Source organism: Salmo trutta, chromosome 3 (genome assembly GCF_901001165.1).
Source record: "Salmo trutta chromosome 3, fSalTru1.1, whole genome shotgun sequence".
NCBI lineage: Eukaryota > Metazoa > Chordata > Actinopteri > Salmoniformes > Salmonidae > Salmo > Salmo trutta.
Window position 1 is genome coordinate 74,064,907 of NC_042959.1, and position 23,743 is coordinate 74,088,649.

General features: G+C 46.4%; 3 protein-coding genes across 8 annotated transcripts in view; 2 read left to right on the plus strand and 1 right to left on the minus strand.

Annotated features, from left to right (window-relative positions):
* Window positions 1-224: 224 nt before the first annotated feature.
* On the plus strand, window positions 225-6,815 carry LOC115188992 (uncharacterized). 2 transcript variants are annotated; one of them, XM_029747806.1, is made up of 6 exons: window positions 225-4,152; window positions 4,301-4,455; window positions 4,731-4,864; window positions 5,034-5,371; window positions 5,516-5,600; window positions 6,427-6,815. In XM_029747806.1, exons 1-6 carry the CDS (start codon window positions 448-450, stop codon window positions 6,558-6,560), a joined length of 4,551 nt encoding a protein of 1,516 aa, XP_029603666.1. In that variant the 5' UTR covers window positions 225-447; the 3' UTR covers window positions 6,561-6,815. The 2 variants fall into 2 exon arrangements, with proteins under 2 accessions (XP_029603666.1, XP_029603673.1); XM_029747813.1 differs by having other exon boundaries at window positions 6,437-6,815.
* Window positions 6,816-8,596: 1,781 nt separating this feature from the next.
* On the plus strand, window positions 8,597-15,487 carry LOC115189020 (U4/U6 small nuclear ribonucleoprotein Prp31). The gene is made up of 13 exons (XM_029747848.1): window positions 8,597-8,717; window positions 9,301-9,513; window positions 9,805-9,865; window positions 10,127-10,210; window positions 10,310-10,407; window positions 10,519-10,625; window positions 11,963-12,132; window positions 12,217-12,374; window positions 12,450-12,539; window positions 12,617-12,744; window positions 12,852-12,924; window positions 14,632-14,931; window positions 15,103-15,487. Exons 2-13 carry the CDS (start codon window positions 9,301-9,303, stop codon window positions 15,217-15,219), a joined length of 1,599 nt encoding a protein of 532 aa, XP_029603708.1. The 5' UTR covers window positions 8,597-8,717; the 3' UTR covers window positions 15,220-15,487.
* Window positions 15,488-17,344: 1,857 nt separating this feature from the next.
* Window positions 17,345-23,743, minus strand: part of LOC115189028 (CCR4-NOT transcription complex subunit 3) — an 11,666-nt gene continuing 5,267 nt past the window's right edge. The window contains exons 7-19 of one of the 5 annotated variants that reach the window (XM_029747850.1): window positions 23,556-23,651; window positions 22,726-23,017; window positions 22,326-22,459; window positions 22,145-22,201; window positions 21,132-22,023; window positions 20,911-21,016; window positions 20,683-20,824; window positions 20,045-20,158; window positions 19,301-19,400; window positions 18,921-19,119; window positions 18,692-18,824; window positions 18,470-18,595; window positions 17,345-18,308 (exon numbers count right to left, since the gene is read on the minus strand). In XM_029747850.1, the coding sequence (XP_029603710.1) occupies window positions 18,210-18,308; window positions 18,470-18,595; window positions 18,692-18,824; window positions 18,921-19,119; window positions 19,301-19,400; window positions 20,045-20,158; window positions 20,683-20,824; window positions 20,911-21,016; window positions 21,132-22,023; window positions 22,145-22,201; window positions 22,326-22,459; window positions 22,726-23,017; window positions 23,556-23,651 (2,490 nt within the window). In that variant the 3' untranslated portion in view covers window positions 17,345-18,209. Of the gene's footprint in view, window positions 18,309-18,469; window positions 18,596-18,691; window positions 18,825-18,920; window positions 19,120-19,300; window positions 19,401-20,044; window positions 20,159-20,682; window positions 20,825-20,910; window positions 21,017-21,131; window positions 22,024-22,144; window positions 22,202-22,325; window positions 22,460-22,725; window positions 23,024-23,555; window positions 23,652-23,743 lie in introns of all 5 variants that reach the window. The other 4 variants (XM_029747856.1, XM_029747849.1, XM_029747860.1 and 1 more) reach the window with 4 other exon arrangements.

Here is a 23,743-nt window from a genome sequence, read left to right on the forward strand (position 1 = left end):
GCCTGAGATTCCAGTACTGCAAATAGGATCAAATAAACAGTCTGTCAAACAGGAAGAGGAATGTCCCACAGACACGACCTGCCTCAAGGACTCACCCAGCTCACTCACAGATCCCACCGCTGACACCAACTCTCAGCCCCAGCATGGTGACTTTGTGTTCTCAGAGATAATGCCAAAAAATGGCCTCCTCCTTTACCAAACATTCCCCAATACAAAACAGAGGAGGACGTTTCAGAAGGTCCAGCCTTACCTGTAAGAGAAACACAGAGAGTCAGAGAAAGGGTCGAGCTCTCAAGACAAGCTCAAGTTCAGTCTTTATCTCAAGACAGTGTTACTGGAGAAGTGGCAGAATCTGAGAAGAAACCCTATGATGATGAGTCACCTATTTCTGTAGGTGAGAAAGAGAGCAGGGGTCAGAATAATGCTGGGGAAAGGAATTGTGAGAGAATGAAAGGTGATGCTGAGGTCAGAGATACAGGGCAAGGATGTCAGAAGCAGGACGTTGATGACATTTTACATGACTTAACAACAGAGACATCAGAAACAGATAGAGCATGTCAAATTGAATCTAAAGATCACAAGGAAGAAGGATCAGAGAGTTCAAAAGGTTGTGACAGTCAAATGAAGAACGACACATCACATTGTTCTAATGCTCAGTCACATAACCCAAATGTTGAAAGCTATATACAAATCAACAAACAGAATTCACAGATCAACCAGGAAGGAAGGTCAGACCCAAGTCAAAAGAGCCCTGCAGCCGTTCCCACCACCCCAGACTGGGACCCATCCTCTGACCTCTCTCTCTCCACCATGACCCCCTCAGACTCATTCCTGTCATCTTTGACCCCCAGTTCAGCCGACTGTCTGACCCCAGGTGACCCGTGTGTTGGAGGTGAAGGACCAGGTGGTTGGAGGGTGCTGGGGACAGAAACCCCCCACAGAGACTCCGCCTACTTCTCTGACAGTGACTGGGAAGGGGAGGGGCTTAGCAGGAAGGGCAGTGATGGACTGAGTGTGACCAGACCCGGCAGCGGACGAGGTGGAGATAGGGGGACGCTGACAGGAATAGAAGAGAAGACAGAATTAGAGGATGAGGGAGAAACCGGGGGAAAGAGTCCCTTGAAGAGGATTTCAAATAAGGGAATTGACATTGAGAGGGAAAAGGAGACAGTTCTTGAACAGAATGCTCATGTGCAGGATATCTCTCAAAACAGTGATGATGGATATAAAGACATATCGAGTATTCAGGAGAACGATCTCAGTCTGAAAGAAGTAGAACATAAAACAGGGTTAGAATCAGAACAGAGAGAAGATTCTGGAATGTTCCACAATGAGAGCGGAGAGTCAGATGAAAAGGGCCTAGTCCATCCGGGACTACTGTCTGATAACTCACAGACCAAGGAGAACAATGAGTTTATAGCTAAGCTGTTCTCTAATTTAGATGATACACCTCTCAAAGGGTTCTCTTACAATGATGGAACTCAAATTTGTAATCATTACACAGAAGGTGTGATTTCTCATGTGGAGTCAAATGATTTTAGATTCCATGACTCCACAGACAAAGACTATACATTGCCTTCTAATAATATCACTAAGACAGATTGTTTGAAATTAATATCTGCCATTCAGACAAAGGATAACAAACTTGAGAATGAAGAACTTTCAGGTATTGAAGAGAGAGAAAATGATAATTCCATGAAAGACACTACGGAACCAGTGACAGCGTTACATGGCGACCATGATAACAGAGAATCCAGGCTGTCTAGGTTCTACGGTATTCAAACCAGCGAGGTCAAACTCAGTAACGATATTCCAGTAGTACTGGAGCCCAACGACGGAGAGAGCACCAATGACGAAGAGAGCAAACTGGCCTCTTCTTTCTGGGCCAAGGGGGACACTGAAGAGTCTGAAAGAGAAGACGGACAAGGTTTGGAGATTCAACACACAGACGCCAATGAGCTTGGCCTGAGAAACTTGTGTTACTCAGAGGAAAGCGAAGACGAGAGGGCCAAGGCCAAATCAGAGACAGAGAAACAGCTTGCCGCTGGAGAGCTGTGTAACGCCATGAAGGAGAAATCTCCTCAAAGAGGACCAGTGACGGGGAGCCAGAGTGGGTCTTTGAGCAAGGATGGGTCTGCTGAGACTGTGGACAGGGAGTCGCCTAAAGATCTGGAGTTGAAGGCTAAAGAGCTGTGGAACACTCTGGAGGAGGGGGAGGGGAGAGGGGGAGGAGTGGTGAGGGGCGAGTTCGACTGTCACCATTTCCAGCAGGGAGACCTGCACCTGTGGCCATCGGAGAACGACCAGTGGGCCTCGTCGGAGAGCAGAATCCAGGAAGCTGAACTCGGATTGGAATTCTTCTCAGCGTTCGGAAAGACCTGGGAGGAGAGGGAGCAGCTGGTGGTAGGCCGGGAATTCTGGGAGGCTGAGGAGAACGATGAACTGGCGAGGAGTGAGCCTCATCCAGCCGTCCTCCAAGATAGTGAAGATAATTCTAATGACGAGAGGCAGGGACGGGTAGCCTACCTGGAAATAAAGGGAGAGTTGTCCCAGAAACAGGCTCTTTCCAGTAGCATTGACAGCCAACTATCCCAGGCACTGGATGTACAGCAAGAGGAAAATATAGAAAATCCAGATAGGTTTGACGATGATGATGAGCAAAATGTTGAAGGTGATCAGCTAGTGGTTGAGGTGGAAAACCGAGAAATCCCAGAGCATGAGACCTTTGCAAGAGGGAGGGAGCTGTTCAGGTCACTCGCTGAGACGGGTGGAGACAGTGAAAGTCAAACTACATCTCTTCTAAACGACTTGGATGGAAATATTGCTCAAGATGAGGGAAATCAGAACTTCAACAGGTTGAATCATCTCAGTGAAGTCCAAATGGAAGAAGGGGCAATGGCCGAAAATAGCCTAGAAAAAGAACAGGACTTTGAATTATACAACCATCTTGCTCCCACAGTAAAGAGTATATATTTGGGTGTATCTATCTGCCTCACTGGAGTACCACAGGTAGATTTGTCAGGATTACAACATATTGAGCCAAGCATATGCATTGAAGAAGCTGACTCTACTCGCCAGCTTGTGGGGGAGGACAGAGAAGGGGGAGTAGACATTGTAAACACAAGTGAGGATTTGAGAGACATATCTCTTCTATGTGACCTGGTGTCTTATCCCAATGATAATGACTTGGAGGATATAGCATCTTGTACAGATCTGTCTGGTTCACAAGGAGACAACTTTCAGTTCAGTTCTGTAGACTTTCCCAGCCCTCCTCCTAGCATAGATCTTGATATGCAAGAAGACAGGTTGCAGAGTTTAGATGATTCTTTTCCTAGTCCCCCACCTTCTGTCATAGAAATAGACGACGATAGCGATCTTATAAACCTTGATTATTTAGGCTCAGATTTCATTACCAGTGCTGAGAGAGACCCAACAATGTCCCCCACTCCTCACACTGATATCCTAGAGCCACCACCCACCACAACCCACAGCAGAGGGATCTCTGCAAACCTCAACCTTTCACCTGTACATCCAACACTTCCAGTATTCTCAGGTGAAAGCCAGAGCCAGAGCCGCCTCACATCAAACATGTCCGAGGATGACAGAAATAACCTGTCCCAGAAAAACACAACCACCACCTCCACCACACTCCTGTCATTCCCCCAGAGTCCCCTCAACACCATCCCAGAGCTGTTGATCTCTGAGTGGAAGGATTTGGATGAGGAGCCTCTGGAAGATTTTGAGAAACTGGAGCAGCTGTGCTGCATATCTGGGGATGAGGAGGACACCCTGGGTGACCTCTTCCTAGGGAATCTGGAGCTGTTGGAGTCTATGAAGAAGACGCCTGAGCAGAAAGCTAAGGGTTCTGGAGAGAGCGATAAAGGTGAAGAGACCTGTGGGACCTCCATGCCTGAGGGGAAGAGGAGAGTGGAACTGAAAGAGGAAGTTGACGGAATCTCTGAGAGCGCTGACTGGCTGGCCAGGTCGGTTCCATCGGCAGTCCAGGACATCCCAACTGGGGCTAAACTTTCACCTCAGGAGGAGAGGCGTGAACGACAGTTCCCATCAACCCTTTCACCATGTCATTCTCCTGACTCCAAGGACCAGAGGTCACTTTCCAAGATGCCCACTAAAAATGGCCTAATGATGCAGGTGAGCATTAGCCTTGCATTTTAACCCCAAGTTGCACAACTTTGAAAATGTATGAAAGTATAAGCCTACACAATTTACAATATCCATTTTCCTGAATATGTTTAAACATTCATACCCCTATTATCTTCTTCTGTTTCCCTTTCTTCAGGTGTGTGAGGAGAGACTGCAGTTCTCTCTCTGTGAGAACGTTAAAACGAACGTCCTCCGGGGGGCGACAGTGAGCGACAGCGTCATTCTCCACCCATGGGGAGACCAGCCCTTAGATGGGGGCGGAGACACAGTCAGTGTGAAGGATGTAGGAAGGTATGCTCTCTCTATCACAGGAAGTTGGTGGCACCTTAATTGGGGAGGAGGGGCTCGTGGTAATGGATGGAACAGAATCGGTGGAATGTCATCAAATACATCAAACACATGGTTTGATGCCAATCCATTGGCTCCATTTCATCCATTATCATGAGTTGTCCTCCCCTCAGCAACCTCCACTGCCCTCTATGTATTTTGAGATTTATCAAACTGTTGTGTTGAATGATGGCAGGCAGACAGATAATAAAAGAAGATATCTTTTTTTCTGTTCTTAGCGAAGAGGAGCCGGACACCGAACCCAATTCTGAACCCCAGAGTGAGTCTGATGCGACTGACAGTGAACCACTGACTGTGATCCAGCAGCCAGAAGTTACACCCCCTCAGCCTGTGGCAAACCAAGCAATGAAAGGTACCTCCAGACTTTTTTCTGTGTGAAAATGTGTATGAATAGGATGCAGAATTGTTCACATTCACCCACTCTGCAGGTGTGTAAATGACATGTTCTAATGGATAGATTGGTGCTTTTTGACACTATCTTTCATGTCTCACTTTATCTATTCCTCTCTTTTCTTTCACAGCCAAACTGGCTCGCCTGTCCCTCTCCCTCCCTCCTCTCCCTCTTGCTCTCCCTCTCTCCTCCAGTCCCAAGGGAGGGTTCAGGGAGGGCGGGCTACATCGAGACAGGAGTGGGAGACGGAGGGGTGCGTCCCCAGGAAGTGACCCCGATGAGGATGAGGAAGAAGAGCAGGAAGACGAAGGCTCCAGGAGGGTGATTGTTGTCACGGAAACAGACGTTGGCAAAAGGGTGGGGCTCAGGAGTCTGCTGAAGTCGCCAAGGGAACCGATAGACAAAGAGAAAGACAGAGGGAGAAACGTGTCCTTTTTTGATGATGTCACTGTCTATCTCTTTGATCAGGTGTTTGTTTAGTTCCCCCCTACCCCCTCATATATTGAGTCCCATGTTACTCTTGGGCTTTTAACACTTTCACTATATTGGATGTACATGTACTGTCTCTGCTCCTTTTCAGTCCCTGACTCTTCCTCTCTGTTTCTGAAACAGGAAACTCCAACTAGTGAGCTGAGTAGTTCCACCCGCACCAGTCCAGCTCCAGCTCCTAACAAAAGCACTAAATTTGATTTACATGGTACGTACTACGTATGCATGCATGTTGCTATTAGAAACAATATAACGGTCCTGTACATCATTCCCTTCTGAGAGCCAATAGAAAGCTTTTGATGAAATCACTACAATAACAAGCACCCATTGGACAGCTCCCATCTGATCCCCACTCACTGAAATTGAGAACCCCTCACACCAACCCCTTTTCTAAATATGCGCCCCCAAAATGTATCTCTTGTAATTATCCCCCACACACTGTGACATGGGGAATGGAGTGTGGACATAAATCTGGTGCTCAACAATGCACGTCTAAGATGTGTTTTCCACCCTGTCTCCAGAAGCCGTCCGCTCTGTCTCTCCCACTGATCGCTTCATTTCACAGAATAATGAGAGTTTTGGCTGATCCCCTCTGGGTGTTTTGAATAGACTGTATGTAGAAAAGCATCAACACCAAAATAATCTACTTTCATGATCTCTGTCAGCCTGCAGAGTTGAACAGTTCAAAGCTTTGCAAGGAGAAAGTTTATTTTTAACTTGGGAGTGTGGGCCTTTTTGTGTTTCGGTTCTACAAGAGGATAGTTGTACACACGTATAGATTATTTTAATTAATGATATACAATTTGTGTAATGTTTTTATCGTACATATATATTTTTAATAACATTTACAGTTGTATGCTTTTGTTTATGTTTTGTGTTGCAGGGGTCAATTCGATTTCATGAAATGTGTTGTAGTCCCTGAATTCAAATAGTATTTACTCCAACCCTAGTACAGTATATTTGTGTATGGCATAGTTGTAGTATAGTAATTGTTTAATTCCCTTACTTACACCATACTCCTGTCTTTCTACCAGGAGCAAACAGCAAAGGCAAAGACTCCAAAAGAAAAGGGGACTTGTCAGTCAAACCGAGGTCGCCCGTGGGGGCCAACTCAGTGACATCCTCGCGTTTTACCGTCAGCCCAGCCGATGACCCCCACTTGGTGTGAGGCAGGGTTCCGGAATCCTCTGAGTTGTTCTGTAACCCTCAGAACAGGAACCTTCTGAGAGTGGCCAGTGGATTCCCCTCCGTCCATAACCATTCTCAGAGGCTATTTTTTTATCGATCAGGCAACGGAAAGAAAAGACTCCCGTTCTAAAAGCTGGACACATTCCAGGTTTAACCAGGTACCAGTCCTTGTACGAGAAAGGTTGTTGATATAATAACTCCTCCCTTTGCCACTGTAACCTAGGGTCGATTTATAGACACTGGCTGGAAGTGGTTGATGGCAAAGGCAGTTTGTCCTAGGCGAAGAAGAGTCTGGAGCTTTGTAAAATCTGAAACGGATTTGACGGCTATGCAATGGGAGTGATTGTGTACCTGCTTACCTTCTCTTTACCTGCTTCTTTCGGTTGTCTTTACCCAGTATGTACTGGGGGATGCACTTTCTTTTAGTCATGTATCTGTCTATGTGTAAGCTTGGATTGAAATCTTAACTTTGTAAAAACGATTTTCATTTCAGTCAGTCATACTTGTAGGCAGCAGTTGGGGCCAGAAAACAATCTTAACTCCTGTATTTGAGAGTACTCATTCAACATTTGTACAAAGATAGTGATACAAGTGTATTCAATATAATTTTAGAGCTTTTTAATTTAGATGTATTCTTAGACTGCACGAAAAGATGAAAACAAGCTATGTTTCTATATACTTTTATTCTAAAAGACTATGTCTAGCTATTATTTATTTAATTTATTCATTATTTATATAAAAAATATTTCCATGCTTTGTAAATATTGTTTATTTATTTTGGTGCAATTAATTTATCTCTCAGAATTGTTTGGGACAAAATGCATCTAAGTAATAGCTTCTCGGTTTAATTATTCTTCATAACAAATAAAGCAAGATATTTTTCCCAACCCCCAAAAATATTTTGTCTAATTTCATGTCTTTATAACTGCCATCCTGTGCTTAACTTATGTCCTCAACTTGCAGGGTTTCCCAAACTCGGTCCCGAGGCCACCCTCTGGGTGCATGTTTTGGTTTTTGTCCTAGCACTACACAATTGATTCAAATAACCAACTCATCATCAAGCTTTGATTATTTTAATCAGCTGTGTAGTTGCCAGGGAAAAGGTCAAAACGTGCACCCAAGGGGGGCCCCAGGACTGAGTTTGGAAAACCCTGCTCTAATATATATATATAACATATTTCATTATTTTCTAATATGATTCAATGTATAATTGTCTTGTCATAATTTTACTTTGTTTGAGGACTATTGATGTATCTTAGCATGATAAAATGGAAGCTTCTCATCGGTAAATATCTCCAAAAGTTAATGTATTTGTTGATTTACATTAATTTTCTACTAATAGCAACCCATCATGCAGTCAAGCTCCAACTAGTCCCTTTGTTTAGTCTGTTTCAACATCCGTTTAAAACCTGTATTGTTTAAAGAATGGGTTTCATGGGATACTGTATAAAACCAGGGGAAATAAAAACAACATAAAAACTGTGAAACATTTATTGAACTATTTGATGAAAATAAATTGTACTGTCTTATATTCTTAAGTCAGAGTATTCCTTTTGCTGTCAAAGGAGACTGGACTGGTGTTCAAACAGTAGGTCTTCTCTAGAGGCTTTATTGCATTTTTTCTGAAATGAATGATCAAACTACTGTATTATGTAGCTAACAATGGATGGCTCAAGGGATGTTGCATAACAATAGCTAATCTTATTTCCCATCCCCCATCTCTGGTTATGGGGGCCTGATGCTTGTTATGAAATTGGGACAAAGGATGGTCAAGGATAAGGTGAATAATTAATCTCCAAAATACTCTACCCAAAGTAAAACACTTAATGACTAGCCATAGAATATAAAAAGCATTAAGACTGGAAATATGAGTGAGAGAAAGACCATTCACATTTATCCAGGTCTGATACTGGCCTATACTACAGATAAAAACAGCAATTCCCATAAAGCCTTGCTCAAGGCTCAACGTTACAACCTCTGACCACCCATTGGATTATTTATGGTGATGCCTTTCGTCTGCGACTCGCTATAGAGGCGACGTTGATAACACAAGCAAAGATTTTTAACGTCGAACGCATTTCGAAAGTTGTTGGATTTGTAAGGTTTCTTTTGACGGTAGGAGTTTCGAACTCCGAAGGTAAGTTCTCATAAGTTTGTGCCGTATAATTTCAGCTAACTTGCGAACGTTTCCCTGTTATTTAACTAGCTAGCTAGACTTAGCTAGCTAACTGCTGTTATAGCCACGGTTATCCAGCGAGGCCAGCTTTTAAATATTTTGGCTTCAACCATTATTAACTAGGCAAGTCAGTTAAGAACAAATTATTATTTACAATGACGGCCTACCCCGGACGACGCTGGGCCAATTGTGTGCCACCTTATGGGACTCCCAATCACGGCCGGATGTGATACTGCCTGGAATCGAACCAGGGTCTGTAGTGACGCCTCTAGCACTGAGATGCAGTGCCTTAGACCGCTGTACCACAACTAACGTTAGCTAGCTATAAATTAATCAATTAACCATAACCAATTGTTTTTATGGTAAAGATTCTAGATTCTCACATTTAGCCTTTGCACACATTTTTACTCTAGGTCATTTACACTCGTGTGTGTGTGTGTGTGTGTGTGCGCGCGCGCTCAGCTGTGGGCTCAGCTAGGAATTGACTTCATATCCCTCCCCATGTCACATAGCCTTGTCCCACATTGTCGTTCCTTTCCTGCAGATGTCTCTGGCCGATGAGCTCCTGGCTGATCTGGAGGAGGCGGGGGATGAGGGGGAGGATGGGCTGTACCCGGGGGAAGAGGGGGAGAGTGATGGGGAGGCAGGGGAGGGACAGGTAGAGGGAGGTTTGGAGGACATCCCAGAGGAGATGGAGGTGGACTACAGCGGAGCTGAGAGTGTCTCGTCCATTGCTAAACTACGCAACAGCAAACAGGTCAGGGCAGTGTGTGTGGAGCTGGGCGCAGTCAATATACTAGAACAGGGTTTCCCAAACTGGGTCCTGGAGCCCCCCGTGGGTACATGTTTTAGTTTTGCCCTAGCACTACATGGCTGATTCAAATAACCAACTCAGCAAGCTTTGATTATTTAATCAGCTGTGTAGTGCTAGGGTAAAAACCAAAACGTGCACCCAGGGGGGGCCCAGGACTGAGTTTGGGAAACCCTGTTCTAGAACATATAAGCTATTTCCAAGGTTTGTTTTGAAAACCCACAATTTGTTTTACAGTTCTCAGAGATCATGGACAAAATTGCAATCTATGTCGAGAAGCAGCGCAAGAACTCTGAAGGTGATTATTGACTGTTTATGTTTTTGTTGTCACACACCGGATAGGGTTGTTTTACAGGGTCAGTTACTTTGCCAATGCTCTAACCGCTAGGCTACCTGGCGCCCTATTGAAGACACAGCAGCTCTATAATTGACTGTTTGGATATCTCGTTCTGTGGTTTATGTTCCACTCTGAATACAATGGATACTGATTCTACTTCAAGGGTTTCTGATCCTACATCTTGTGGTTTTACTGACTCTCCTCTCTTCTCTTTCTCTTAAGTCTCCGGTCCGGTGGAGGCAGACCCAGAATACAAGCTGATCGTTGCTGCCAATAACCTCACAGTAGAAATTGAGAATGAACTGAGTGAGTCCACTAGGTTCATAAGTGATTGTGTGTCAATATGCTGCTGTAATTTGTTTGCATTGCGTTATGTCTAACCGTGTCTTTGTTTGTCTTTGTCAGACATCATTCACAAGTTTGTACGTGACAAGTATTCTAAGAGGTTCCCTGAGCTGGAGTCCCTGGTGCCCAACTCTCTGGACTACGTCCGCACTGTCAAGGTGAGCTGATGTTAGAGGAGAATTCTCTTCCACATCATAATGTGTCTACATTGTTTAAACTCTTGTCTACTATTCATGTCCCTGCTGTTGGGCTGAACACCGTGTGTGTAGGAGCTGGGGAACAACCTGGACAAGTGTAAGAACAACGAGAATCTGCAGCAGATCCTGACCAACGCCACCATCATGGTGGTCAGCGTCACAGCCTCCACCACACAGGGGTAAGAGCAGGGACACGTCACAGCCTCCACCACACAGGGGAAAGAGCAGGGACACGTCACAGCCTCCACCACACAGGGGTAAGAGCAGGGACACGTCACAGCCTCCACCACACAGGGGAAAGAGCAGGGACACGTCACAGCCTCCACCACACAGGGGTAAGAGCAGGGACACGTCACAGCCTCCACCACACAGGGGTAAGAGCAGGGACACGTCACAGCCTCCACCACACAGGGGAAAGAGCAGGGACACGTCACAGCCTCCACCACACAGGGGTAAGAGCAGGGACACGTCACAGCCTCCACCACACAGGGGTAAGAGCAGGGACACGTCACAGCCTCCACCACACAGGGGTAAGAGCAGGGACACGTCACAGCCTCCACCACACAGGGGTAAGAGCAGGGACACGTCACAGCCTCCACCACACGGGGGTAAGAGCAGGGACACGTCACAGCCTCCACCACATGGGGGTAAGAGCAGGGACACGTCACAGCCTCCACCACATGGGGGTAAGAGCAGGGACACGTCACAGCCTCCACCACACGGGGGTAAGAGCAGGGACACGTCACAGCCTCCACCACACGGGGGTAAGAGCAGGGACACGTCACAGCCTCCACCACACGGGGGTAAGAGCAGGGACACGTCACAGCATCCACCACACAGGGGTAAGAGCAGGGACACGTCACAGCCTCCACCACACGGGGGTAAGAGCAGGGACACGTCACAGCCTCCACCACACGGGGGTAAGAGCAGGGACACCTCACAGCCTCCACCACACAGGGGTAAGAGCAGGGACACGTCACAGCCTCCACCACACGGGGGTGAGAGCAGGGACACGTCACAGCCTCCACCACACGGGGGTAAGAGCAGGGACACGTCACAGCCTCCACCACACAGGGGTAAGAGCAGGGACACGTCACAGCCTCCACCACACAGGGGAAAGAGCAGGGACACGTCACAGCCTCCACCACACAGGGGAAAGAGCAGGGACACGTCACAGCCTCCACCACACAGGGGAAAGAGCAGGGACACGTCACAGCCTCCACCACACAGGGGTAAGAGCAGGGACACGTCACAGCCTCCACCACACAGGGGAAAGAGCAGGGACACGTCACAGCCTCCACCACACGGGGGTAAGAGCAGGGACACCTGGGTTGAAGAGGTCCACCAATGGGACCAAGAACTTATTCGGTGGAGTACAAATTTACAGAATGTTCAGATAGAAATATGATCAATAGACCTTACATTATCTACACAACAGGGAACTGTAACATCCATTTGGTTGCAGACCACCTTTCCATCTCAATGATGTTGTAATATCAACATGACTTGTTTCCAGGACGATGCTGGGTGAGGATGAACTGAAGAGGTTGGAGGAGGCCTGTGACATGGCGCTAGAGCTGAACCAATCAAAACACAGGATCTATGAATATGTGGAGTCCAGGATGTCGTTCATCGCTCCTAATCTGTCAGTCATCGTTGGAGCCTCGACTGCAGCCAAGATCATGGGTCAGTGATTATAAGCATTTAGTTTTTTATATAATTTACAGGATTTTCACAATCATAAGGTCGTCTTCCTCCCTGTGGTGGTAGGTATTGCTGGGGGCCTGACCAACCTGTCTAAGATGCCAGCCTGTAACCTGATGCTACTGGGAACCCAGAAGAGGACCCTGTCAGGGTTCAGCAGCACTGCTGTGCTCCCACACACCGGCTACATCTACCACTGTGATGTGGTCCAGACTCTACCCCCGGTCAGTGTGTGTTCCCAAGAGCTTTGTTTGACTGTGGCTTTACCTAAGTTAACAAGAGTTATCCCTGTGTTGTAGGACCTGAGGAGAAAGGCAGCACGTCTGGTTTCAGCTAAGTGCACCCTGGCATCCCGAGTGGACAGCTTCCACGAGAGTTCAGACGGCAAGGTGAGGACTGGAAGAGGGAAGAAGGGGTATATAAACGTCTGTTACATATTAACTCTGGTCTTATTCTCTCTGTGCAGGTGGGCTATGACCTGAAAGAGGAGATCGAGAAGAAGTTTGATAAATGGCAGGAGCCTCCACCGGTGAAGACTGTCAAACCCCTGCCAGCACCGTTGGACGGACAGAGGAAGAAGAGAGGAGGGCGGAGGTGTTTACTTTAGGGATGTGTAGATAACTGATTCTGAGTTGGAATTCTTTTCAAAGTGCCATGTTAAACAGTATTGATGGTCTTATCTTTTGTCTGTCCTTGTCCAGGTATCGTAAGATGAAGGAGCGTCTGGGTCTGACAGAGATCAGGAAACACGCCAACAGGATGACCTTCGCAGAGGTCAGAACTGCTAATGTCTTTCAGGACAGCTGTTACTACACTGCTCAAAAAAATAAAGGGAACACTTAAACAACACATCCTAGATCTGAATGAATGAAATAATCTTATTAAATACTTTTTTCTTTACATAGTTGAATGTGCTGACAACAAAATCACACAAATAATCAATGGAAATCCAATTTATCAACCCATGGAGGCCTGGATTTGGAGTCGCACTCAAAATTAAAGTGGAAAACCACACTACAGGCTGATCCAACTTTGATCTAATGTCCTTAAAACAAGTCAAAATGAGGCTCAGTAGTGTGTGTGGCCTCCACGTGCCTGTATGACCTCCCTACAACGCCTGGGCATGCTCCTGATGAGGTGGCGGATGGTCTCCTGAGGGATCTCCTCCCAGACCTGGACTAAAGCATCCGCCAACTCCTGGACAGTCTGTGGCGCAATGTGGCGTTGGTGGATGGAGCGAGACATGATGTCCCAGATGTGCTCAATTGGATTCAGGTCTGGGGAACGGGCGGGCCAGTCCATAGCATCAATGCCTTCCTCTTGCAGGAACTGCTGACACTCCAGCCACATGAGGTCTAGCATTGTCTTGCATTAGGCGGAACCCAGGGCCAACCGCACCAGCATATGGTCTCACAAGGGGTCTGAGGATCTCATCTCGGTACCTAATGGCAGTCAGGCTACCTCTGGCGAGCACATGGAGGGTTGTGCGGCCCCCCAAAGAAATGCCACCCCACACCATGACTGACCCACCGCCAAACCGGTCATGCTGGAGGATGTTGCAGGCAGCAGAACGTTCTCCACGGCATCTCCAGACTCTGTCACGTCTGTCACATGTGCTCAGTGTGAACCTGCTTTCATCTGTGAAGAGCACAGGGCGCCAGTGGCGAATTTGCCAATCTTGGTGTTCTCTGGCAAATGCCAAACGTCCTGCACGGTGTTGGGCTGTAAGCACAACCCCCACCTGTGGACGTCGGGCCCTCATACCACCCTCATGGAGTCTGTTTCTGACCGTTTGAGCAGACACATGCACATTTGTGGCCTGCAGGAGGTAATTTTGCAGGGCTCTGGCAGTGCTCCTCCTTGCACAAAGGCGGAGGTAGCGGTCCTGCTGCTGGGTTGTTGCCCTCCTACGGCCTCCTCCACGTCTCCTGATGTACTGGCCTGTCTCCACGTCTCCTGATGTACTGGCCTGTCTCCTGGTAGCGCCTCCATGCTCTGGACACTACACTGACAGACACAGCAAACCTTCTTGCCACAGCTCGCATTGATGTGCCATCCTGGATGAGCTGCACTACCTGAGCCACTTGTGTGGGTTGTAGACTCCGTCTCATGCTACCACTAGAGTGAAAGCACCGCCAGCATTCAAAAGTGACCAAAACATCAGCCAGGAAGCATAGGAACTGAGAAGTGGTCTGTGGTCACCACCTGCAGAACCACTCCTTTATTGGGGGTGTCTTGCTAATTGCCTATAATTTCCACCTGTTGTCTATTCCATTTGCACAACAGCGTGTGAAATTTATTGTCAATCAGTGTTGCTTCCTAAGTGGACAGTTTGATTTCACAGAAGTGTGATTGACTTGGAGTTACATTGTGTTTAAGTGTTCCCTTTATTTTGTTGAGCAGTGTATATTTTACTATGTGTAATTACAATAAAAATGTATTGGTCTTTTTAACCAACCACCCTCTCTCTGTTTCTCTCAGATTGAGGATGATGCGTACCAGGAGGACCTGGGTTTCAGTCTGGGCCAGCTGGGGAAGTCGGGCAGCGGACGCGTCAGACAGGCTCAGGTCAACGAGGCCACCAAGGCCAGGATATCCAAGTCCCTACAGAGGAAGCTGCAGAAGCAGAACATGACGTATGGCGGCAGGTCCACAGTCGGCGGCAGGTCCACAGTCGGCAGCAGGTCCACAGTCGGCGGGAGGTCCACAGTCGGCGGAAGGTCCTCGGTCAGAGACAACTCCTCAGGAACAAGTTCCAGCGTAGCCTTCACTCCACTACAGGTAGGCCTCATTGGTTTTTGTTTCACATTTAAAAAAGCTACACATATTTGATTTTATAATTTCAACAAACGAAGCACTTCATCACCAGTAACGTTAGCGTTTACCAGCAAGGGTGGCCTCCTCGTTTCTGTTTGTGGTGGAATTGTACTTGAACTGAACTCTGTTCCTCAGGGACTGGAGATCGTGAACCCGCATGCAGCAGAGAAGAAGGTGGCTGAGGCCAACCAGAAATACTTCTCCAACATGGCAGAGTTCCTCAAGGTCAAGAAGGAGGGAGAGGGAAAGTGAGGAGTACACATGCAATTTATCATATACTTACACACAGGAGAGACTGATATACAGACATACCAACTTGTATTTCAAAATGAATGCAGATGGAGTGAAATGCATTCACACTGACTGATTGATCAGGCATCATTGCATAACCATGGGGAGAAGATCGACCATGACAGTGAAGAAAATATATTTAGATTGTATATTTGTTTTAGAGCATGTTGTGCTTTTTTAAAAACGTTTTGACTCCATTTTGTTCCATTTTAATAAAATGAAACTAATACTTCCTAGTCTCATTACTGAAAGGTGCTTTCGGAAAGTATTTAGACCCCTTGACTTTTTTCACATTTTGTTACGTTACTTATTCTAAAATTGTTTTTCCTGTCAATTTAATCAATCTACACTCTACCTCATAATGACAAAGCAGAAATGGGTTTTTACAAATGTTTGCAAATGTATGTCTGTGTGTACGCGCGCGCACACACACACACACACACACACACACACACACACAGAGTACCAGTCAAGTTTGGACACCTACTCATTCAAGGGTTTTTCTTTATTTTGACTAAGACATCAAAACTATGAATTAACACATGGAATCATGTAGTAATGAAAAAAGGGTTTAACAAATCAAAATATATTTGAGATTCTTCAAAGTAGCCACCCTTTGCCTTGATGACAACTGCACATTCTTGGCTACTTTGAAGAATATCAAATGTTTTGATTTGTTTTGGTTACCACATGATTCCCTATGTGTTATTTCATAGTTTTGATGTCTTCACTATTATACAACGTAGAAAATGGTAAAAATAAAGAACGAGTAGGTGTGTCCAAACATTTGACTGGTACTATATATATATATATATATATATATATAATTTATTTCAAAACTGTTTTCGCTTTGTCATTATGGGATGTTGAGTGATGAGAATTTGTATTTAATCCATTTTAGAGTAAGGCTGTAATTTAACATGTGGAAAAAGGGAAGGGGTTTGAATGCGTTCTGAATGCACTGTAGCATTGGATTGCTTTGTAAAAAAGAAAAAATGTATTTAACCTTTAACTAGGGAAGTCAATTAAGAACAAATTCTTATTTACAATGACGCCTACCCGATGTTGCTTTGAGCAACATCGAATAGTGTTTTTAGGAATTTGCTATTTATGAAATGGGTTTATGGGTCTTCTAATACAAAATAATTGATGTTACACATGTCATTTATAGTCATCACAATTTCAGAAAAGTATTTTATTGAAATTTTACAATCCTGTTTTTACGCCCCCATGACATCTCCCATGCAGAAACGTGACAACTTCATTTGATAAAACAGCCTGTAAATAGTTTATTTTCTTGAGAAATTCACATTTCAGCCTTCCCTTTCTCAAAAGCCCAAAAATAGAATTTATAAAAGGCAAAACTCAACTTCTCAATTCCTTTTTCCAAAAATCTCTTCTCTTTCAGGAAAGAACTGAAATGTCTGTTCTCAGGGACAACCTCTGAATTAACTAAATCACTGGAGACCGCTCAGGATAGTTTAATCATACACAATTGATTCATCCATCTCACCACCAGCATTTTCAGAACATTCTAGGTTGATGCATGCTTCATATTCTATGAAAACAGTATTTCAGTACATTTTTTCACTTGGTATAAACGAGTAGTAAATTGAATGCAGTGAATGAAGTTCTATTCAATATACTGCTGAAGTGTTATAAAATGCATAATAAAAATGTAAAAGTAATTTCCGATTGATGCAACATGAACAGCATTTTATCGTGAATGCAGTCTGCCAATGCGGGAACATTGCCTTTACATTTTTATTAGACTCTAGCGCTGAACTTTTGAGATATGGATTGAACAGAGCCCTGAATGGTGAAACCAGGAGGTTTTGTTCAAATAAGGGTCTTTTAGAAGCGATTTAAAATAACAAAATTGAGTTGAACAGATTACTACATGCAAGGCTGAGATCTGTTGAAACCGTTTTGGGTAAATATACACCGACTCAAAGGGAATTATCCTATTTCTACTGTTCTCATCTGTCCACTAGTAGTTACACTTTGAAGGGAAATAGTGGCTGGTGCTTCATGGTATAGAAACCATGAACATGATCAGGCAGACTTCATGTCAACACAACTCTGCTTCTTTCAGGTACAAATCCTTTATTAGCTAATCTCACAAACATAATGCCCCAATGACGATGCGTTTCCTTTCACAGTTAAACGTTAAAATATTTTATTTGTAAAGAGAGAGGGAGGCAGAGACCAGTTCAATTGCATAGCAATTTAATCCAATGTCCAATAATGCCTCTCTATCCCCATCAAAAGGAAGAGGCCATGTGGTCATTCTCAATCAGAGCGTTTTATCCACCAAGACAACATCAATAAAACTACTGATAATCACTCACTATCCCTAATAGTGACCTTAATCAACAGGCATCATAACATTTAAAAGGAGCCCAGTTTGCCCTGTCTGCTGGCTAGCTAGACAACTGTATGTCTCCATTCTAAACCACTAATTAGTCAATTCAAGCAAGATGGGCTGTTTTCACTTGTAACCAAATCCAATGTATGTTTGCTTGTTGTTGTTTAGTCCAAGGCTTCTATACTCCAGTTGGGGGCAGTACAGAGTTTGTTGTTGAAACAAAGAAAAAGAAAAACATAACATGGGGAACATGCATGGAGCTTCCTAATGTAATGCCACAAACTGAGTGCTCACACAGACAGGCACAGATCTGTAATGACTCCCTACTCCCCCCAGGACACTACTACTGACCAGAACCAGGTATAGGTAGGGGGTTCTATTCCCCACGTACTGTAGTGCACTACTTGGGCTTTGTGCCGGAGTAGTACACTATGTGGGGAGTAGGGTGCCATTAGACGCAGCCTATACAGACAACATCCTCCATTTTAGGAGCAGGGTTCTAATACACATCACAATCTCTATCCACAGCATGGAGTTAGGTCAGTCTCGGAATGTCAACAGCAGCACGTTTCTCCTCCCTCTGTCACTGCAGGTCTCGGTCTTCCAGGTACCTGTACTCAAAGGTGAACCCCTCCTTCTTCCTCTGACCCCACTTCTCATAGTCAAAGTAGATGTAAGTGCCCTGAGGGAGGAGGACAGTATTAATCACTCTTTATGTTGGCTCATCATTGGCTCATTGTTCTATACAGACCCATGGTGCCTCCAACACTAACATTTACATTTAAGTCATTTAGCAGATGCTCTTATCCAGAGCGACTTACAGGTACCAAGGTTCTACTGTACCTGTTCAAACTCATCAGTGATAGTCTTGGGTTCTTCGTGCCTCTGGAACCACATCATGTACTTGGTGTGGAACCTCCACGACTGCTTCTTCAGAGCCTTGGCTGACAGGTACTGAGCTTTAGTGCCCTGAGAGTAAACGAGAAACACAGAAAGGAGAGAGAGCAATTGGACCCCACAGTGACAAAGCAAGAGCGGACAGATGGGGGATGGTGTGTGTGTTACCTCCAGGTAGTAGAAGATGAAGAAGAGAGTCTCTGTGGACAGTCTCTGGTAGAACTCTATAGAGTCTGAGTGGTGGGGGGGCATCTGATGATGGAATGGCAGGGTGGGGCATGGGTTCCTCATCAGGTATTGCCTACAGGAGAGAGTAGCACAGACGTGCATGTTAATATCTCCTCAGAGAAAGCCCAGTGTCTACACCCCAGTATTCCGGCGGACTGCGTTCTGTTACCTGATCCTCTCGGAGTCTGAGGGGTGCGGCATGTGTGTCCAAGCAGACTCCTGCATGGTCTGCTGGTACACCTGGTCCTTGGAGAGGGGAGTGGGACCCAGGGGACACACCCCCAGGGAAGGGGGGATGCTCACCTCCGACAGGGAGGGCTGGGGGACCGCGGGCGTGCCGGGGGCAGCCGACGAACCAGAGAAGATGTCTGAGGAGAGACAGGAGGGGATTGGTTGAGTTACAGCTGGTGGGGATATCATCAACACAGACAGACAATTAGAAGTTATGTCACCTGCAACTGGCGTGTGCCTTGTCAAATTGCATGAATGTTTATTTGTGTAATGCCTTAAAGATGTGATTTGAAACTTGTTAACTGAGTTGATTCTGACCTCTGTCTGTGAGGTGCAGGTTGGGGATCTCTCCATCCAGACCTGATCCTAATGCTGCTCTCTCAGCCATCGCCTTCAGAGAACTCAGAGGCTCCGGGGCCTGAGAGAGAGAGGAGGGAGGGAGGGAGGGAAAAGGAGAGATGGATGGAACAGAGAGAGAGAGAGTGGGGTGAGGGAGAGTTTGGGAGAGCAAGGGGCAAAGATAAAAACTGTGAATTTATGAAAAACAATAGACCATTCAACAGTTCTTCCACCATGAGATACTAGTAGAAGCTTGGTACCAGTCCACCATCCATTCCCTGTATGGTGTGAAGCAACACTCCTACCTGCAGCTAGAACCCCCACGGCCAGCCACAGTGACTGCACCAACAATGGCCAAATAAACCTGCCAATTCAAGATCCCATGGAGTCCTTACTAATTCAACACTATACACAATCTTTACAAATACAGGCTCTTCAATCATATATCTCGTATGTTCTTGGTGTGTGGTGGAGGAACTAATCCAGCCACTTGGCAATTTCCCTGTGACACAGATTGTTTTTGGCTAGCACTGATATCTGACTACCTCAAACTTCTGTCTACATTTTTGGTGTGTAAGCGTGTCTGTGTCAGAGTTAGAGATTGTGTGTATTTAAATCTGTGTCATCTTCCTGTTTTAGTGGCTTTGGGGATGTGTTTAGGAGTGAGTGTGTGTGTAAGTTGAGTATGAATGTGTATATTTCCGTGTGTGTGTGGGTCTCTACCTGACACTGCTTTCTCTTTCGTGTGTTAGTGGCTGTTGCCATGGCCCCTGGTGGCTCTGGGGCCTGCGCTGACATTCTGGGCTCCATCAGTATCTGACGGAGGTCTGTAGGAAGCTGGGGACAGAGGGCAGTCTCTACAGGTTATTCTAACCTTATTACAATGCTATCATACATGTTCATTAACTAGGAAATAACAGAAACATGGTCATTTAGGAGATGCTTCATCATTGGAAATCTCCTGAATAGCTGACAAGATTTGGTGTGAATGGTGTGGGAGTTTTGTGATGTACAGCATGTTTGATGAATTTAATTTTCTTTATGCAGAGAAAGTTTTGAAAATTGTGTTAATTTCTAAACTATCAGTATTTTTGTGAGTTTGTTTGTTTCCAAGTTGTATTTATATTTTAGACAACCACAATTGGGTGAAAATGGCTCCGTGGAGGTTCTAGTGTTCACCAAACACTGTGTTCTCATACTGTTAAATGGCCAACTGTCTCCATCCATCTGTTGAACTGTATAAAACCTCTCAGAGCCGAAGGGAAACAGTGGAGAGGAGGCCATTTAAGAACATCAGGACAAAGTGCTCATCTCAGCCTCACACCCCTGTCTGTCTGTCCTTCCTCTCTGTCTCCCCTCACCTTGAGGCCCTCAGAGGCCTGTGTGTAGGAGTGGGGTCCGTTGAGGAGACTCCCACCACCGGGGATACTGTCCGAAAACGAGGGGGACGGAGAGCTGGGGGGCAAGGTGATGGAGCTGATGAGGCTGGGACCGTTGTCCATACTGAGGGAGAGAGAAGACATAAGGACATTTTTCTCATCTTAAATGAACAGATGATTGTGGTCTTGGATGAATTTGACAACACTTACGGCTGACTGGCTGAGGAGGTCAGCGAGGAAGGCTGGCTGCTCTGTGATTGGCTGGGTGTGCTGAAGGCGGACTCTGCTGTGCTCTCTGCCACCACAGCACTGTAACCTGGGCCATGGGAAAGACGGCAGAAATATTACTACTAATGCTCAGTCCCAAATCCAGAAAAGGTGCATAAAGAAACAGACAAACCCAGACAGCCACACAGACAAAGTGAACATACTTGTGCTTCCGTTCTGCTTCAGTCCACTGGGCGGTCTGGCAGGGATGATGTTCGACCCAACTCCTCCTCCGATTGGCCCCATGCTTCCTCCGTTTCCTCCCATCATCCCCACTGCCCCTCCAGGGGCAGCACCGACCGGGCTGAGAGGGATCTGAGGGGGCCCAGGGATCACACTCTGCCCAGGCACCAGGCCCAGGATCCCCCCAGTCAGGGAGCTGTGTGCTGGGCTGGACCCCAGCAGGCCCAGGCCTGTCCCAGCCCCGTTGGTGGTCACTCCACTGGAGCAAGAGGTGGGGATGGAGGAGCTCTCCACTGAGACACTGGACTGGGTGGTGGTACTCAGACCCAGGCCTCCCAACGCAGCTGCCTGGGCGTAAGGGGCATGGGTGGACCCAGAGAGCAGGCCTGCCATGGTGTTCAGAGAGGCAGACATCCCAGTCAGGCCCAGACCAGACATTGAGTTGGCACTGCTTGTCCCCGTCATGCCAACTTTACCCAGGCCCAACCCAAGCCCTAGGCTGGAGTTGAGGATATGACCAGACGAGACCTGGGGCAGGGAGTTTGGGGAGACTGAGATGGGTGTAGTGGGTGTGGGGAGAGAGGGGGCGGTGGAGAGGAGGGGGTGGCTGGGTGGGCTGGGGGTGCAAGGTTTTGTTTGGGGTTGTTGTGGTTGTTGCAGTGGCTGCAGGATTGGTTGCTGTGGAGGTTGAGGCTGATGTTGTTGCACGGCGCTGCTGAAGCTTCCTATTAGACTGTTGCTTGTGGGAATCCCAGGGTTGCCTCCGACAACGGCGGCCATGGATACAAGAGAGGAGGAAGAAGAAGAGGACCCGGAATTGGCGGACGAGGAAAAGGACAACAACAAGGAGGAAGTGCCGTTCTTCGCAGGAGACTGAAAATGACACAGCATCAGTTTAGTACAAACAGAACAGGGAAACAGAAACTACATTTCTGAGGAAATCCAGTTCTCTATTGAGCTATAAACATATGATATTGTAGAAGCTCGGTCTCACCTGACTAACGTCACTGTCTGTCGACCGCCCTCTCTTCTTATCGTCCTCAGAGTTCTCCTGCAGAACACATCCAGGCACAAACAGTGCATGAGTAAGTATCAATGTACTTTTATGACACTGATCAAGTAAGTGATTGTAGTTTCTATACAAACGACCAATCAGTGAAGGCAGATGTGCTTACAGCAGTGCAGGTGGCCGGGGATGGAGGGATGGGGGAAGAGGAGGTGGTGGAGGTGGGAGTGCTGCTCGAGTGGAGGAACATCTCATCCTCTATGTTCCCCATGCCCGTCGGAGAGGTGGCCACCAGCGCTGCAGCTAGAGAGGGAGAGAAAGAGGGATAGAAAGAGTGAAGGGCATAAATCAGGGAGAAAAGGCAAGTGGTTTATTTCAATGATAAGATTTTCAGGGGAAATCTAATATATAAATGTTGTTTTTTAACAATCAACATCCAGAGCCACAGAAACACCACAGATCAAGCTCTTCTAAACCGACAGTCAACCCAGCTAACAGATGTTGATTAGAGAACATCCATCCACCCAGACCCAACAGACGTTCATGAGGGACCATTCATCCAGACCCACAGCTGATAGCATGAGCATCATCATCATGATCATCCCAGGACTCGTCATCGAGCTCCTGGCTGTCCATGGGCGACTCACGGATGTCCTCCAGATCCAGGTCGTCGTAAATGAACTCGTTCTCCTCAAAGTCTGGGTCCTGTGACGACTCCATGTAGTACTCCACGTCGTCCTTGATCTTCTGGATGGAGTCCACCTGCACCGAGTCGTTGTCTAGCATGCGCAGGATGGTCTCCAGCATGCGAATGTGGTACCTATGCCTTTCTATAAACCTCTTTAGCTCCTCAATGCGATCCTGCTTCTACGAGACAGCCAGAGAAACAGGCACACGTGGTTATAAACTGTTCGGGTGACTTCTGTAATGCAGGTAGAAGTCATTCTTAGGCACAGATGTCGAGTCAACTTGCATCCCCAAATCCTTTTAGGGGGAAATGCAAGACTGACCTTAGATCAGAGTCTAGGAGCAACATCATCCAACCCAATATCTGATTCATTATTATAAACTGGGTGGTTTGAGCCCTGAATATTGATGGGCTGACAGCTGTGGTATATCAGACCGTATACCGCGGGTATGACAAAACATGCATGTTTACTGTTGTAATTACGTTGGTTACCAGTTTATAATAGCAATAAGGCACCTCGGGGGTTTGTGGTATATGGCCAGTATACCACGGCTAAGGGCTGTATCCAGGCACTCCGTGTTGCGTCATGGCTAAGAACAGCCCTTAGCCATGGTATATTGGCCATATACCACACCCCGGGCCTTATTGCTTAATTAGACTACATATACAGCAATAATTAATGTATAGGGAATGAGATGGAAGGAGACTGACCTCTTTCTCTCCTTTCTTCTTCCTGGTTTGAATGAAGAGGGATTCCACCTCACTCTCAAACTGGTCCACCTGCATATTTAGAGTGTCTATCGTATTCTGGGGGAGAAAAAGAGAGTGGGGGAAAAGAAGAACCGATCACCACCCAGAAAATAAGGTAGAGCCAGTGTGAACCATCCCCCCCTGACCCA